This window comes from Hypomesus transpacificus, chromosome 23 (genome assembly GCF_021917145.1).
Source record: "Hypomesus transpacificus isolate Combined female chromosome 23, fHypTra1, whole genome shotgun sequence".
Lineage (NCBI taxonomy): Eukaryota > Metazoa > Chordata > Actinopteri > Osmeriformes > Osmeridae > Hypomesus > Hypomesus transpacificus.
The window spans coordinates 11,036,171-11,053,050 of record NC_061082.1 but is presented as its reverse complement, the minus strand read 5'-3'; the positions used below and the strand labels follow the sequence as shown (position 1 = coordinate 11,053,050).

The following is a 16,880-nucleotide window of genomic DNA, read 5'->3' as shown; positions in this document are numbered from 1 at the left end:
AATCACACCACCTCTTTGTTAGGTAAATGATGGTGATATTATTTTTTTTTTCACATTGACAGCTACTTAAAGACATTTTTATTCAGTGAGATTGAAACTGATTATCAAAATCTTCATACTGGATGCGGTTTTTGGTTTTGCATACTCTTTGGCTCTCTTTACTTGAACGCCTCCACAGGGGTTAACACAACTTCCTGTCTGGCTACTTTACTCAGATGGGGACAGGAAGTTAGACACTACTGCCCTGCTTGCGCATAAAACTACCTCACGAAACTAAAACTTTCCATTTTCAGTACCCAGGCAGCAAAACATACAAGACATCTTGAAGTCAAGGACTGCTGAGGCAACAATGACGGTCTTTTTTATTTTATTATTTGTGAAAGGTAAGGCATCATGACCATCAACACATGGTATAACATTTTAATTTGTGATAATCTTTGTCCTAGGATTGGACAGTAATGCTGTTTGTGTTTTTGTCATACAGCAACGGCCTTGTTCTCTATATCTGGCCCAGCCCTTGTGACGAGCATCATGGGTGAATCTGTTCAGATATCCTGCCTCTACCATCCCTTCTACAGTGACAAGGTCAAGTTCTGGTGTAGGGGCTCCTACTGGTATTTCTGTAGGGTTGTAGTTAGATCAGATCAACCTCAAAACATGAACAATAATGTAAAGATAATAGACAACAAGAACCTGGGCATGTTTACTGTTACTATGAAGGCTGTTAGACTGGAGGATTGTGATTCTTACTGGTGTGCCATTGAAACAGCTGGTCGAGGAGTGTCCTTTGCTGTGAGTGTTCGTGTTTCTGAACGTGAGTACACATAAAGGATTTTCGTGCTGTTGGTCTTTTGCTGCATCCATCTATCTGTCTGTCTATGTCTGTCTGTCTGTCTGTCTGTCTGTCTGTCTGTCTGTCTGTCTGTATGTCATCTATCTATATACAGTGCCCTCCAAAAGTATTGGAACAGTGAGGCGAATTCCTTTATTTTTGCTGTAGACTGAAAACATTTGGGCTTGACATCAAATAATGAACGTGAGACCAGAGATCAACGTTTCAGCTTTTATTTCCAGGTATTTACATCAGGATCTGATGCACAACTAAGAAAATATCACATTTTGTTTGAATCCACCCATTTGTCATGTGATCAAAAGTATTGGAACAGATATACTTAAAACATATTTAAGTGAATAAGACTTAATATTTAGTTGCAAATCCTTTGCTTTCAATAACTGCAGCAAGTCTGTGACCCATTGACGTCACCAAACTTTTGCATTCTTCCTTTTTGATGCTTTCCCAGGCTTTCACTGCAGCCTCTTTCAGTTGTTGTTTGTTTTGTGGGGTTCCTCCCTTCAGTCTCCTCTTAAGCAGGTAAAATGCATGCTCTATAGGGTTTAAGTCTGGAGATTGACTTGGCCAGTCTAATACCTTCCATTTCTTGCCCCTGATGAACTCCTTTGTTGTTTTGGCAGTGTGTTTTGGGTCGTTATCTTGCTGCATGATGAAGGCTCTGCCAATCAGTTTGGTTGCATCTTTCCTTAAATTGGCAGACAAAATGTTTCTGTAGACTTCCGAGTTCATTTTGCTGCTGCCATCATGTGTTACATCCTCAATGAAGATTAATGAGCCCGTCCCAGAAGAAGCCATGCAAGCCCAAGCCATGACATTACCTCCACCGTGTTTCACAGATGAGCTTGTGTGTTTGGGATCATGAGCAGTTCCTTTCTTTCTCCAAACTTTAGCCTTTCCATCACTTTGGTAAAAGTTAATCTTTGTCTCATCAGTCCATAAAACTTTGTCCCAGAATTTTTGAGGTTCATCTCTGTACTTTTTGGCAAATTCCAGCCTGGCCTTCCTATTCTTCTTGCTAATGAGTGGTTTGCATCTTCTGGTGTAGCCCTTGTACTTTTGTTCATGAAGTCTTCTGCGAACAGTAGATAGTGATACCTTCACTCCTGCCATCTGGAGGTTGTTGCTGATCTCACTAACAGTTGTTTTAGGGTCTTTCTTTACAGCTCTCACAATGTTTCTGTCATCAACTGCTGATGTTTTCCTTGGTCTACCTGTTCGACGTCTGTTACTTAGTACACCAGTAGTTTTCTTCTTCTTCAGGACATTCCAAATGGTTGTACTGGCTATGGCCAATGTTTCTGCAATGGCTCTGATTGATTTTCCATCTTCTCTAAGACTCACAATTGCTTGTTTTTCACCCAAAGACAGCGCTCTGGTTTTCATGTTGTTTTCACCTCTGAATACAGTCTGCATAGACAAAACCTATCTTACCCAATCTGAACCTGAGTGTAGACATTCAGTGGTATTTATTGATTGAATAATGTATGTAATAGGACACACCTGGGCAACAAAACACACCTGTCAGTCACATGTTCCAATACTTTTGCTCACGTGACAAATGGGTGGGTTCGAACAAAAAGGTGATATTTTCTAATTTGTGCATCAGATCCTGATGTAAATACCTGGAAATAAAAGCTGAAACGTTGATCTCTGGTTTCACATTCATCGTTTGATGTCAAGCCCAAATGTTTTCAGTCTACAGCAAAAATAAAGGAATTGGCCTCACTGTTCCAATACTTTTGGAGGGCACTGTATATATATATATATATATATATATAACATTCAACTTCTAAACTAAGTAGCACTTGGACCCTATATTACTAACAAGCAATATATAAGTACTGAATTACCTGTAGTCCTGCGCAAAAATAGAGCTTACCAGAAGGCTTGATATACAATAATTAAACTCCTCTGTGGACCTTACTTGTACAGGACATAAATCACAGATCACATCATTAACAACTACCACAACAATTGGTACCACAACAACTACCACAACAATCCCAACTTCAACTTCCCCAGCAACATCAACTTATTCTGAGGTAACAACATGCCTGACTCCCCTGCTGAATGCATCAGGTCCATTGTACAACTCTACAATAAATGTGACAAGGTAAACTAGCATGTTACTAAAAGCATCATGGTGAAAAATGTGTTGTTGGGTAAACCAAAAAATGCATGTGAGCTATTATGACAGTAGAAGAGCACATTACATCAGATCAGGATGTCTCAGCTTCAAATCTGTCACTGTTATTACATTATTACTGAACTTCCTGGGGGACGATTTGGCATTTTGCGACTGACTGTCAGAGTTGTTCCATGAATTGTTTGTTTTAAATATATGTAGAAGTCTACCTACAAACTAACCGGATCTATGAGTAAAAGTTTGTTTTTATTTTCCATAGTTCTGTGACTTCCGAGGATGACCCTGTGTGGAGAGTTTGGAGACTTGTTCGATGGATCCTCTTTGTCGTGCTCTTTCTGTTTCCGATTCTATTCAACACAGTAGCTTATAGATTTGTTGAGACTTGTTCATGTGTATTGTGGCAAGCCGCAGAGAGATTCAGGGCAGAGATGGACACAATTCAGCAGACTGTTAACAAAGGGAGGGTGAACAGCACTTGCGTGTGTTTAAATGACCGAAACTAAACACCCTTGAACAAAACGAAAGATCTTCCAGGGAGCCTTGCTCCACTTGGCTTGGCGGCTGACGCCTGTTCGTGAGGCTTCAACAGTGAAATCTCAAATGATCGACCGATGGTAGTAGAAGCGACACTCTTCCTTCCTACTGAAGCGTAGCTTCCTGCCTTGATGTTCTCCCTTCTCTCTCTAAACAGTGTCGGTTCACCTGTTTGAGGGCTCACTTTTTGTCAGTCCATGCCATCATTGTTAATGTCTTGTTAGTGTCCTCTCTGTGTACCAGTTGTTTTGGCAAAAAGTTGTCTTTGTTTGCTTTGATCTTGCCTGCCTTGTCTCCTTGTGTTTGGGTCAGTCCTCTGCATTTACCCCATGACACCACATATGGCTACAGTCTGAATAGAAGACATACTAAAGGTTTAAAAATGGATAATCACCTAAATACGATTTGTTGGCAATAAATGCAAAATCCCCAAAAGATGAGTTTGTGTCGTTTGAAATCATGCTCTGTATTTCTGTGTGTGTAGATTTAGTATGAATAAAGCATTTCCACTAATGTCACCCCAAGGCGGTGGAACCAGTAACAACCCAAATGTACAAAACAAGTCACCCTAGATGACTGAGGTCTCGTTTTACTAACAAGCCTGTTCTGTCTTCACGTGGGTCACTTTACATTCAATAGCTTTTTAATGGTGACATTAAAGCCGTATGTATCTGATCTCTGACTGAATGGTCCACTAAAGGCTCAAGACTCTCATTAGCGGGGAAGAGCAACATTCAGAGAGACAGTTTGAAATCACAAAGGCGAATGGGCTGAAGATGTCGACCGGCAGAGTTAGTTTGACACTAACAGAATTATGATCTTTAAAACATAAGCTATTATGATATTTTGAGTTTGACACTATAATACCCAGAAAACATGGTCCAAGGCAAAGCAGTATAGCTGACAAGTGTTTGAGTCAGCCCACTTTCAACCCTGCACTTTACAGTCATACTATTTGAAAACTCAAGTTCACGTTGACCTTGTGGCTACTTATAAGAAGGTATTTTGGTCTTACAGTCATCTTGTATAGCTCGACATGACTTGAAAAATATCAAAAAGCTCCCATGAGAAGCACATTCTTGGCGTCCCGTCGTCGCTGGTACTCCATTGAACAAGCAACGCTCCCGCTGCAGACAAACAATACACACACTAATGGAGCATAAGCAGTCAAAGTCCCTTTGATGTCCTCATGTGATCAGATGTGCAGCTTCTGATGGAAGGAGACATCTTTGAACAATAGAAGGACTTTGAAAAGGACTGAAACCCCCGACACAACACACGAGAATGGCAGAGATGTTGATGTAAACAAAATGAGTTCTCTAAGGAGTGAGATGCACTCATGGGGGAGGAGGGGGGTTGAAGAAAGGGGATGAGGAAAAGGGTGTTGTAGAGGACGAGGGGAGGGATGGGGAGGGGTGTTGGAGGGGGGTGACACCACACTGTCAGCCTAATCAATCATGTCAAGTTTCCAATGTTTAGTAATGCCTGTGATTGCTCCAAAACAAGGAATTTCAAATTGCTAACAGATGAAAATGTAAGGGCACAAGTTAGACTACTTTTCCTTGTATTTTAGATCAGACAGGTCTGTGTCTATCTCTTTCTGTCCTCTGCTTTGCTCTGTCTCTCCTCCTCCATCTCTGTCTCCCTCCTTTTCACCTGCTGCAATATTCTTGTAAAAACTGAATTATTGGTGTCTGGGTTATTCCAAAAACCTCAGTCGGCATTGCCACACTAGTTAAAGGCTGAAGACCTGAAAGAGAACCGTTAAGCAGTTAATTGTCCCTTCAAAGGATTTCCAACAAATAGTTAACTGACAGATTATTTAATTGCTAATAAAAACAATAATTGGACAACATTGGTACCCTAAAAATCTTGAACAAATCAAAGCATTCACCTCAGTACAAGGAAATAGCAATAGCTAATATCCATAATTTCCTCAAATAATGCATCCGTAGCACAGTCAAAAGGAGAAAACAGGTAGTGCAACATGCAGCAAAACATGCTGCAGCAAACCAAGAGATTATGAGCAGGGCATGTACCAGGCATCCAATCAACTCGGGTGTGGCCTGATTGTTTGAGGTTAAGTCCCGCCTTAAGCCTTTAAGAATTTCCTGCCTGCTCAAATTTGATGCTTCAGTTCTTGTTGTCAGTTAGATGACTTACCAAACCTTTCATGACAGTTCAGGTGGGCAGTCTGTTCAGGGGTCAGAGGTTATGTCAGGAAGCCTCTGCCTGTCATCTGCATGCCTCATCACAACCCAGGCTGCATATTTGTTAAAAAATAAATATGTAAAAATCTAAAACACAAGTCAGTTAAACCATCTGTTATAGCATACAAGAAGTGTGCAGAGTAAGTGTGCAGAGTACAACCGTAGACCATTCAGTTAAAGCAAATTGTCTGGCAGCCTGTCAATCAACAGTTCTTTTTTTTCCTCATCCATAAATATTATAACTTATCTCCATTTTTAATTTTGAACATGAAACCACAACTTGAACAATAAACCACAACTGCCTTCATCTCAACTTGCTCTCTAGACACACTGTTGGAGATCATTGAGTTTGTGTAGAAGAATCTGAATGTGCTCCATTATTAACCTGGTAGAGCTGTTACTTTCCATTTTTGGCAGTTAACATTTTCCATCAAAATTACTATCATGTAACTACATAGACATATAGTTACATAGGAACTGCTGTGTAGTTACACTGAATTATGGTTTTTTGATACCATTGTTTACAGAAGTGAAACTTGGTATGAGGATGGTTGGGCTTTCCAGGGGTAAGGGGATGTTAACATGAATCTTGTTTTGGTAGCACAACCTTGAATTCCCCTTCACAACATTCACATACCCCTTACACCCCTCCCCCATACTGTGCCTTATTACACTTTTACAATAACATAACACATAATCCTATTTTAAAACATAATTTAAATAGCAATTCCTATTTAACTAGAATGTTGTTACTATAGATATCTGTACATAGTCATATGGTAGTTAATGTAACCTTAATGTAAAGTGTCACCCCATTTTTTATATTCCTTCATATTTCTGTGCACCCAGGAAAGGCACATTAGATAATACAGTGAAGAGATGCACTGCACACTATCATATCACAGATACAAATATCTCAGTGGGCAAGGGAACCATATGCTCAGCCTGCTAGTTACTTTGTCAGACAGACAAATTGCTACCACAAGAACTGAACAACCCATGTCTGGGATGGAACGAGTTGATGGAAGAGTTCATTTGACACTTTTCTTGTATAAGGGATGTGTATTGTATTGCCTGATGGACATACACTGTTGAAGTTCAATTTTGAATCAACAGTTTTAAATATGTAATATACATTCATCATAAATAAAGGCTGTCTTAAATGGATTGTTTAATCTCCAAACAATGTTTTGTCTCATTCAAATCAAGTTTGGAGTCTTCTAATTCCGATGTAATTTTCATTTCCAGGTTTATCCCACGCAACACCTGGCTGCAGAGGCAACGTCACCTGGAGAGTCTGCAAGATTGCTGACAGTTTCTGTCTGCAAACGTTCTTCATCTTTAGCAAGGTTTTGGAAACCATGCCGGCAGGAAACCTGTGAACAGTGTTGACTCTCCCCTCTGCTGTCAGCGCAGAGCATTTAAAGACCTTGAAAAACTGCTTTTTTCCCCTACACTTCTCTCCCTCTGACACCAAAGTCTCCCGCCGGGCCAAGAAACACATAAGCTAATGGAGTCGATGTGAGAAGTTGAAATGGTGTGAGACTGTCTGAGATGAACACACACCCAGAGAGCTCCTGGCTCAGAGGGCATTTATCCCACTTCTCAACACTACCCTACCTTCCCGTTTCCACGAGAACTCTTATTTTGTTCCAATAAATCGAAATGGGTGTACTATCTCTGCAGGTGCACTGCAGACATCCAGGTTTTGAGATCTATTGACATATATAAAGAGCTACGTTGCTCTTTCTATGAAAAATATCTGTGTCTACATCTACAACTTTTTTTTTCCTGACAGATGGTCAGCACTCTTGATCCAATATATTGCAGGCAGACAACGACCTCTGAGATTGTCAAAAATATGCATTATGTCAAAGTGATAGCTCAGATATGTGAAGCAGACAAAAAACCTTTTTGAATAATTAGAAACATTAGAGCTAGTAACTAGCATTCCAGGCAGTTAACATCGAACTTACATTTACATTTATGTATTTAACAGACGCTTTTATCCAAAACGACTTCCAAGAGAGAGCTTTACAAAAGAGCATAGGTCACTGATCATAACAATGAGGTAGCCCCAAACATAACAAGCAGCCAAAACATGAAGCATACATTGTGAAAAACCAAATAAGTGCCAAAGGGAAGAACCATAAGAGCATGCAGTTAAACAAGTTACAATTAAACAACATGAAACTCAAAAAGTGCAAGTACAATTAAACAACATGAAACCCAAAAAGTGCAAGAGTGTACCTGTAGAAGAACAATCAACAATAAAATATTTCACAGCGAGTACAAAAGTGTAAATCGGTTATAACTAACCAACAAGAGCAACAAGTCTCTCAATACTTTGGATACTACAGATACTAGTTGGATCCAATGTTGTTTTTATTTGTAATAGAATATTATTTAAAGAATTGACAGACAACAATCCAACAAACATTTTATGCTATGGATGTTTCATAAAAATTAGCATTAATAAACATTTAGGTCTGTTACCTGTGTTAGGCTTTGTTCTTCCTCCAGTGTGGTTGTCACCACTGATTGACTTGTTCTATTAAGGCATATTGGTGGCCTCCTTGGCACCCCAGCACTGAGGACCAGATGCCTGGCACCCAGGCAGGCTGGGCAGGCTGCAGGGCAGCAGCTTAGTCAGCTCCGTAGTGGCCTAAACACGGAGCATCAGATGAGCAAGATCAGTTCTGTGTTTGCCCTCCCTGGAAAGTGCCAGGAAATGACTGTAACCTGACAAGAATGGAATCTGTCTGGACAACATTGTCGAGTTCTTGAGTGTGAGTTTGTTTAGAATTCAGATTTGTCTACAACAAATACCAAGAATGGCAAACTGTTTTTCAGCCATTCAATCTGTCCAAGGGTCACCTCTGCTACTGGGCTATTGTAAACACAGTACATTCACTGTAATCACAGTATTAACAGTGAACTGCATTCATCAAAATTTGGCAGCTATATTAGGACACAAACAATATACATTCTAAAACTGGTTGTTCCCATCCTTGATTGTGATTGGCTATATTGTTCCATGCCATTGTAAAATCCAGCATAACCTTACAGGTTGTCCTCATAACATTATTTAAATTTCCATATTACTGCGCATCGAATATTTCAAATAAAAAAACACGGCAACGGTGTCCGTCTGGCTGTTGCGTGGCAACGATTTATGTAGGAACTATACTTTGTAGTGGCGGAAGAATGATGGTTTATTATTAAACTATTTAGTTTCTAATTGTTTTTATTTATGAAACCATATCAAATATTTGTAGTAACAGTTTTAGAGTAACTCCGCTTCGTGCCTAACAACTTCCCTTACCTGTTCTAAAATCAGCGCAAAACACGGCCTCTTGGGGCTTATTGCTTAATTATTACACGACTGTTCTTAATACAGTAGAATGCCCCATTCACTTGAACGTTCTGCGGTCAATTATGTAATGCCCGACGAGGTGTCCAGTCCAATATGTAAGGGATAATGTATAGAACGCCGGTCATTATCGGGAAAATAAGCCCCGACAGGGCAAACAACACCCGCTGTCAAGGAAAGTGGCCTTTTTGCTTCTGATTCACGTCTTTCGTAGCACTCCGCAAGTAGTCCGGTTACTTTTCAACCCCAGCATACTCCGTTGCTTAGCGACGTCAGCTGATTTGAAGTGAAACCATTTTGCGTTTCATTCCGTTCCCATGGGGCACTACCATAGAGTTAATATAACTAGAGTAAGCTACTTTTGTCTTCCAAGATGGCGTCCCCATTCATTTCTATGAAAAGTGCTCAGTGGCGCAGTGAGGCAAGCAAGATCGCGAGACTGGACGCGGCCATCTTTCCACTTCTGTGTCTTCCCTGTCTAACTTTAAACAGTGGCTCTTTTTTCCCTAGCTCCGAGAGCTCATCAATCGGCTATCGGCCAATGTAAACTTTTGTGCTCGTGCCCTGTTAGTATCCGCCAGCACATTTGCAGGCAACTTTCATTGACTAAGCAAATAAATGGGTTGCTAGTTTACCCATTTCGGATTGGTTTCAAACTTAGCAAAAATCGGGAAAAATTATTCTATGAAAAAGCTAGTAGTATGAGCCAGGTTCGAGAATCAAACAAAAATTATTGGGGGAGATAGTTTTGTAAATGTTGAATGGAGTTAATAGAATAAAAACGACCGGAAGAGTCGGAAACCTAACCGTACATGCAATACCACCTACATCCACCGGGGCCGTTGCTTCAAGCCAAAGGGCGAGGGGTGGGGGCTTGGGCACTACATTCCTTTGATTCTGAAAAAAACACCTATTGGTTTTGAGCAAGAGAAAAACGTTATCCATGTGGAATCCTGCAGTTAATTTGTTATTAGTGTTTAAAGTCAGCACTAGTTCTTTCATCGCGTAATTATATTTTGATCATGAGGGATGAGGAAATCAGCACGTGCTCACCGCTAGATCAATACAGTTGCCGCTTTTTGTAACATTTAAAGTGTCCAAGATGTTTTCTCAATCAATCTCGTCAATATCAAGTAGCGAAAACGAGGAAATTTAGGACAAACCTTCAAAAGTAAGTGGCAAGGATTTTAAACAATGCTATATGCATCTCACGACCATAAAGAAAGAAAAAGTATGTTACCTGCACACGGTGGGATACATTCAGAAACAGGGCCAAACGGTGGCTTGGCTTGCAGGTTGAGAATAAATAGCGGAAACACATTGTCTAGAAGTTGAGTTTGACCAGAGAATGGCTGTTTATCAATCCACTTTTTTTCCGCTCTTGTGTTCTTGCGAACTCGTTTGACGTCATCTTTTATTGCCCAAGCATGGTTCCAATCCAAAGAACACAAGTCACCAAGAACGCCAAAAATATCCGGAAATGGTCCTGATCCGCCCCTTTTATCGAGGATGCATCGGATGGTGACTTGACCAGAGAGAACGCTTCTGATATCCCAGAAGTCATTGCAAGATGTCAAGCGAGGCAGACAAACTCACAGCTGTAATTTTTTACTTTTCATATTTCAGCTAAACGGTACGTGTAAATCAGCATCTGAATTAAAATGTGACGAGAAATAAGCAGTTCAGTCGCTGAAAATGTTCTTATTTTATTGATGAAACGGCTAATTTGTAAATTTCAGGGTTCATACACATTTTGACCAACGGATTTCCATGACTTTTCCATGCCTTTTCAATTACTTTAAACCAAATTTCCATGACCAAACTTTTTGTGAAATCTTGGTGTATACGTTAAAAAGTTGTATTACACGGCTGTTCGTAATACTGTAGAATGCTCCATTCACTTAAATGGGGATTCCCAACGTTCTGCGGTGAGCAATTTTTTTACTTACATTTGAACTTTTCTATGCTTATTTCACCGCTGTCAAGGGAAGTGGCCTTTTTGCCTCGGATTCACATCTTTCTCCGCAAGCAGTCCGGTAACTTTTCAACCCCAGCGTACTGAAGCCTAAAGAATGTTCAACATCTATGAAGTTCAACGTCGAACTATTTTTCTGCTGATCAACACTACGAACGGCAACAAATAAATTGTAAAAAGACACACTGTGTTAAGTTATTTTTTTGGCAAGTAGCCGTGTGCGGCATAATGTATAGAACGCCGGTCATAGTCGGGAAAATAAGCCCCTTCAGCCCACATTACCTCCGCAGTTAGGACTTCATTTTTTGTCACAGCATCGGTTATCGACCCCTGCTGCTAGGCGTAGCACTGGACCTCGCTGTGGTGAGAAAGCCGGTGATGGGAGCTGCTGTAGCTTTGCTAGCAGCACCCATCACCGGGCTGCTGTAGCTTTGCTAGCAGCAGCGCTCTGATGTTTGCTACCTTTGGAATGGCTAGTTAATGCCGCCTCTCCCATGTTTGAAATGTCGAATGATTTTCCACCACACAACCGACATTTTGCTCGTCCCGGGTCTTTGTCTGTTTAATATATCTTTCCATTTGTAGCCAATCATCGTTAAAGCTACACTTTCCTGGCACTTTGAATTATCCATCGCGCTTCTCTGAGTTACTGTTGCTATGGCCATCTATCTTTTCAGTTAGAAAGCGTATGCCTGCTTATATTTTGAACGTATTTCTTTTAAACGCATGTGAATTATTAAGCGTAAATAAACAACATGAAAATATGATTATAACAACTTTCCATGACTTTTCCAAAACTTTTGGGATTTAATTTTTTTCAAGCACTTTTCCAGGCCTGGAAATAACCATCTTAAAATTCCATGACTTTTCCAGGTTTTCCATGACCTTACGAACCCTGAAATTTGCTCCGACTTGTCGATAACCTAGCCAGCTTCTCAGTGCAGTGCAGACACTAGGTACTGTAAGTTAGCATGGGCTACAGAAAACGTAAAATTACAGGTAGACGGACCAATTTTTAGCTTTGTTATCTAGTCTTTGTAGTTAGTCAGTGTTATCATAATACTGCTAGTCCAGGAAAACCCTAACAATCCTGATTCATTCTCCGTCCTTGCGTCCTTGCAAGACAATTCTTGTAAGGACGCTTGCAAGAAGGTTCTTCAAAAGAATGTACTTGCGTTCTCAGCGTTCTTCGGATTGATAAACAGCCATTGTCTAATAAAGAGAGAACTCCCACTCTCGGGAAACTTCCGGGTTCTGAACTGGTTGCAGTTCCACTCAAGTTCCATATGAGGGCGCTAACGGTCGAGTGCAGAATGAATGGATGTCTATGGAGCTATACCCCTCAAAATCCACTTTTCTCAGGATATGATTTTTTGTCTAGTAATTTGAATTCTGAAATCGAAAGGGGAGGCAAAAAAATACACACCACTGGGTGTTAGATTTTTTTTAAAGTCGCCTTTCTGTTCTAAAAAGCCTTTGAAAATGGCATTGACAGCATACACATCGTACGACCAGAGCTACTGCTTGACGGCAAGCTCTGGTTACTTCCACTTTACTCTCGAGGCATCGACAACACAGCTGACAGGTTAGGCTCTCCCTGTCAATACACATGCTGGAAAGAGTTTTGGCTTGCTAATGTTGTTGCTAATGTTGCTAATGCTCTGAAATTCGTTCTGCTTCGGATGCCATCAAGCGGGATCTCTGGTCGTAGTCAGTCCTTCACTAACCAATCAGCATTCGTTAGCAGTATGCTAGCGTGTTATGGGCCACAACAACTTACCTTGTAAGAAATCCAAAGGACATAAGTACTCGTTCATTCAACTTTTGACCTGTAATGTATGTTGAACATGCAAAAACTACAATAAAATCTGAGATTTATCAACAACAATCAGGGAAAGAGACAAATTTAGCCGTTTAGCTCCATAGACTCCCATTCATTTTGCACTCGACAGCGATCACTCCCAGTGGAACTCTGGTGGAACTGCAACAAAATTCGGTACAATGGGGCTTAATAGGGAGTGGGCAGGCTCTCCTTAAACAGGCTCTGGTTTGACAATGTTCTCGAAGACACTGGGTTTCACTCCACTTGCTACAGGCGTTTCATTGACATTTATGTCAAAGGCAAAAGAAAGGCATTTTCTGTTGCTTGTGAGAAAGATGAATACCTGACTGCATTTACAAATCTGGGTAGCAGTTTTAACCTGGACCAGTGTAACTTTGTTCATGTTCAAGTATTTTATTGTCAGATGCACAGAACAACACAAGGTCAGACTGTGCACTGAAATTCTTAAGACAAGACAACGTAAGTACCTGGCATGACCTAACATATATAAGTACACAGAACATAAATTACATCTATGCTAAGCTTAAATTTAAGCATTTATTTAATCTTGCTCCATTGCACTCCAGTATTTCTACCTGCACTTTTATCCTCAGTGTTAAACTGTTTTATTTGTAATTACTGTGCTTATCATGTTTATTTATTCTATGTGAAACTTGTATGTGTCTTGTGTGGCTTGTATGTGTCTTATGTGGCTATGCTGTATCTTGGCCAGGTCGCAGTTGTAAATGAGAACTTGTTCTCAACTAGCCTACCTGGCTAAATAAAGGTGAAAAAAAAGTAAACCTCCTAAATATACAGATAAATATAAAAATACAATATAGGCCTACTAAACCCTAAATACACGTCATAACCTATTGCTAACCCTATAAACCTATTCTAAACTAAGTGAAGTACAGTGAAGTATAATAGTGCAATGTTACTGATAGTGCAACCAGTAGCTGAAGTGACGTGTGTAAAGTGACTTGTATGAAGTGAATCAATGTCCATTCAGAAGCCTGATGGCCCTTGGATAGAAACTGTTGTCCAGTCTGCGTGTGCGTGACCGAATGCTGTGGTAACGCCTGCCAGAAGGCAACGGGGTAAAGCGACAAAACTGTGAACAATGCAAGATACAAAGCATTTTGCATGGCATCTTCAGCTTTGCCAGAACTATCCATGCCCCCGACGCCCTGTATCAACACTGCAAAAGGGCAAACTATCAAGCAGCCATAATGAGACATTCTCTGACGGGTATAATGTGTGCCCCTTCACCAATTGGCAATGGATGGCACCTTGAGGATGGGGAGTTAGCAGTCACCTGGAGGACTCAAGAAAGTTGGCAGGATTTTAAGAGATTGTTACCACCCATCATTCAGTCTTTTTACCCTGTTGCCTTCTGGCAGGTGATACCGTAGCATTTGGTCTCACACACGCAGACTGGATAATAGTTTCTTTCCAAGGGCCATCAGGCTTCTGAATGAGCATTGATATGGACACGAATACACTTCTCACTAGTCACTTTACACACTGCCACTTTCAGCTACTGGTTGCACTATCAGCAATATTGCACTATTGTACTTCACTTGTCTTAGGTTAATTTAGGTTTATAAGGTTACTATAGATTATTATGTATATTGTATATTTAGAGGTTTACTCTACTGTATATATTAGGTTTATTATATTTTTGCATATCACAGATGTAATCTATGTTTTGTGTACTTATATGTTATGTTATAACAGTTGCTTTGCGTTGTCTTGTCCTAAGAATTTCAGTGACCAGTCTGACCTTGTGTTGTTCTGTGCATCTGACAATAAAAGACTTGAACTTGACTAGAAATCCCAGCTAGGATTGCCCCTGTGTGTTGCAGGTAGTCCACTGCAGTTGCAAGCAAGGCAAATGTGAGTCTGGAAGATGTTCCTGTATGTGTGCAAGACTTTCTTGTACTGATTTGTTGGTGCCAAAATTGTGCAAATGTTACCCAGGAAACAGAGGAAAGGGCTACAGCTCTGACTATAGCGATAGGGATGATACTGATGCTTAAGGATGATACTGATGATTAGGGATGATACTGATGAGGAAAGATGATACTTATGAGTAGGGATGATACTGATGAGTAAAGATGATACTGATGAGTAAAGATGATACTGATGAGTAAAGATGTTACTGTTGATTAGGGATGATACAGATGAGTAGGGATGATACTGATGAGTAAAGATGTTTCTGATGATTAGGGATGATGCTGATGATTAGGGATGATACTGATGAGGAAAGATGTTACGATGATTAGGGATGATTCTGATGATACTGATGAGTAAGGATAATACTGATGAGATGATTCTGATGTGTAGGGATGATACTGATGAGTAGGGATGATTCTGATGAGTAAAGATGATTCTGATGAGTATGTTACTGATGAGTAGGTATAATACTGATGAGTAAAGATGTACTGTGTTGTATTTTAGGTTGATTTTGAGCTGCAATTAATCTATTGTAGAATTGTCAATTTTTTAGCATTATTCCGAATTAAGGGGGACAGGGGGCCTATTTTGAGTAATTTCAGCCAACTTGGGCCAGTGTGCTTCTTTTCTTTTTATCTTTCTGTGATTACACTGTGCCTACTGAACATTTTGATGTATAAAACAAAACAGTTTTGCTAAATTTACAATGTGTATGTTTAATTTAGCTTGGTGCCAATCCGTGAAGTATAAGCATATTTTCTACAAATTTACCATATTTCATGGTCTACAACATTCACACTTAAGTGTACTAATGCACTAATACCTGTCTCAAATGTTTAGGTACATGTATAAATGACAGTTTGAGAGCTATTTTGTGTTGCTAAAATGAATAAAAATAAAGTTATATACAAGCAAAACCAGCAGCATAAGAATTTCAAAAAACTGCAGGATATTTTGCGGAGAACTTTTAAGATAAAGTCCATAAGGGTGTTGTCTATGCAAAAATGCATTTAAAAAGTAGTGCCCATGTGTGAGAACGAAAATCACTTTCTAGCCACTTTTTCCTAGTTCACCTTATGGCCTAACCCTACAAATGGGCGACTCTAGGATCAGACCTTTAGGGGTGCTCAGCCCCCAATGAGAATGTGACGTAAATACAGTCCCTTGCAAATGTGCTAAACCCCCTTGCTAATAAATCCCTAATTTCACTGGATAACAATTAATACATTTATGTATTATTAGGCAAAATATTGAATGAATGAAAAAACTAAGGATGTCCCTTCATGAACTACCAGCATCAAATGATAATAAACTATATATAAAATATTTTAGGGTTGCTTGAGCACCTCTAAGAAGGGTGTAAAATGTGCCACTGACTTGTACCCTCTCTAGTTACATTAATAATTACATTGCAGGTTAATATTAGCCTGGCTCTGCCCTCCTACGTACTTCCGCTCAATTTGGATTTTGCTTCTGTACTAGGTCTGGGAGTTTGACTTTGAAGTCGGTTTTCAGAAACACATTTTTTGTAGGTCCAATCAGCAAACAGGGGAGTGGCTGAGAACGATGACGTTAATGTCGTGCACTAGTTGGAGTAGTTCAGTAATGGCGGCGGAGAAGGATGCGAGCGAAGCTGTTGTGGCCCTCCTCCCCACGGGGTTCGGGAAAAGTTTGATTTTCCAGCTACGGCAGCTAGCTCCGTTACAGTATTGGTGGAGTTGGCTAAGGCAACGGGACTACTTTCTCTCGGCTACTGCAATGTGATACACAAGGTTTGTTGGCTATAACTATTTTGTGCTAAAAGGAAATTTACCATTTATTTACTATTTACAATGTCGCTGGTAACCGTATTATGAAAGCAATAAGGTATGAGAGTCAGTAGGCTATTTTATCCACAATAAAGTACAATAAAGTTCCAGGCAAACCCTGGAACACGTACTTTATTGACGATAAAGTACTGCCTCTCGTACCTTATTGCTTAAGTACGTACACATGACATGGTTTGCCC

The 16,880-nt window shown here is 40.1% G+C and overlaps 1 protein-coding gene across 2 annotated transcripts; it reads left to right on the top strand.

Moving 5' to 3' along the window:
- The first annotated feature begins 282 nt into the window (after window positions 1-282).
- On the top strand, window positions 283-3,958 carry LOC124485601 (CMRF35-like molecule 3). Of its 2 annotated transcripts, none has more exons than XM_047047303.1 (4): window positions 283-383; window positions 485-814; window positions 2,786-2,966; window positions 3,259-3,958. In XM_047047303.1, the coding sequence occupies exons 1-4, from the start codon at window positions 350-352 to the stop codon at window positions 3,500-3,502; spliced, it is 789 nt and encodes a 262-aa protein (XP_046903259.1). In that variant the 5' UTR covers window positions 283-349; the 3' UTR covers window positions 3,503-3,958. The 2 variants fall into 2 exon arrangements, with proteins under 2 accessions (XP_046903259.1, XP_046903260.1); XM_047047304.1 differs by having other exon boundaries at window positions 2,786-2,895; window positions 3,259-3,367.
- Window positions 3,959-16,880: the final 12,922 nt, after the last annotated feature.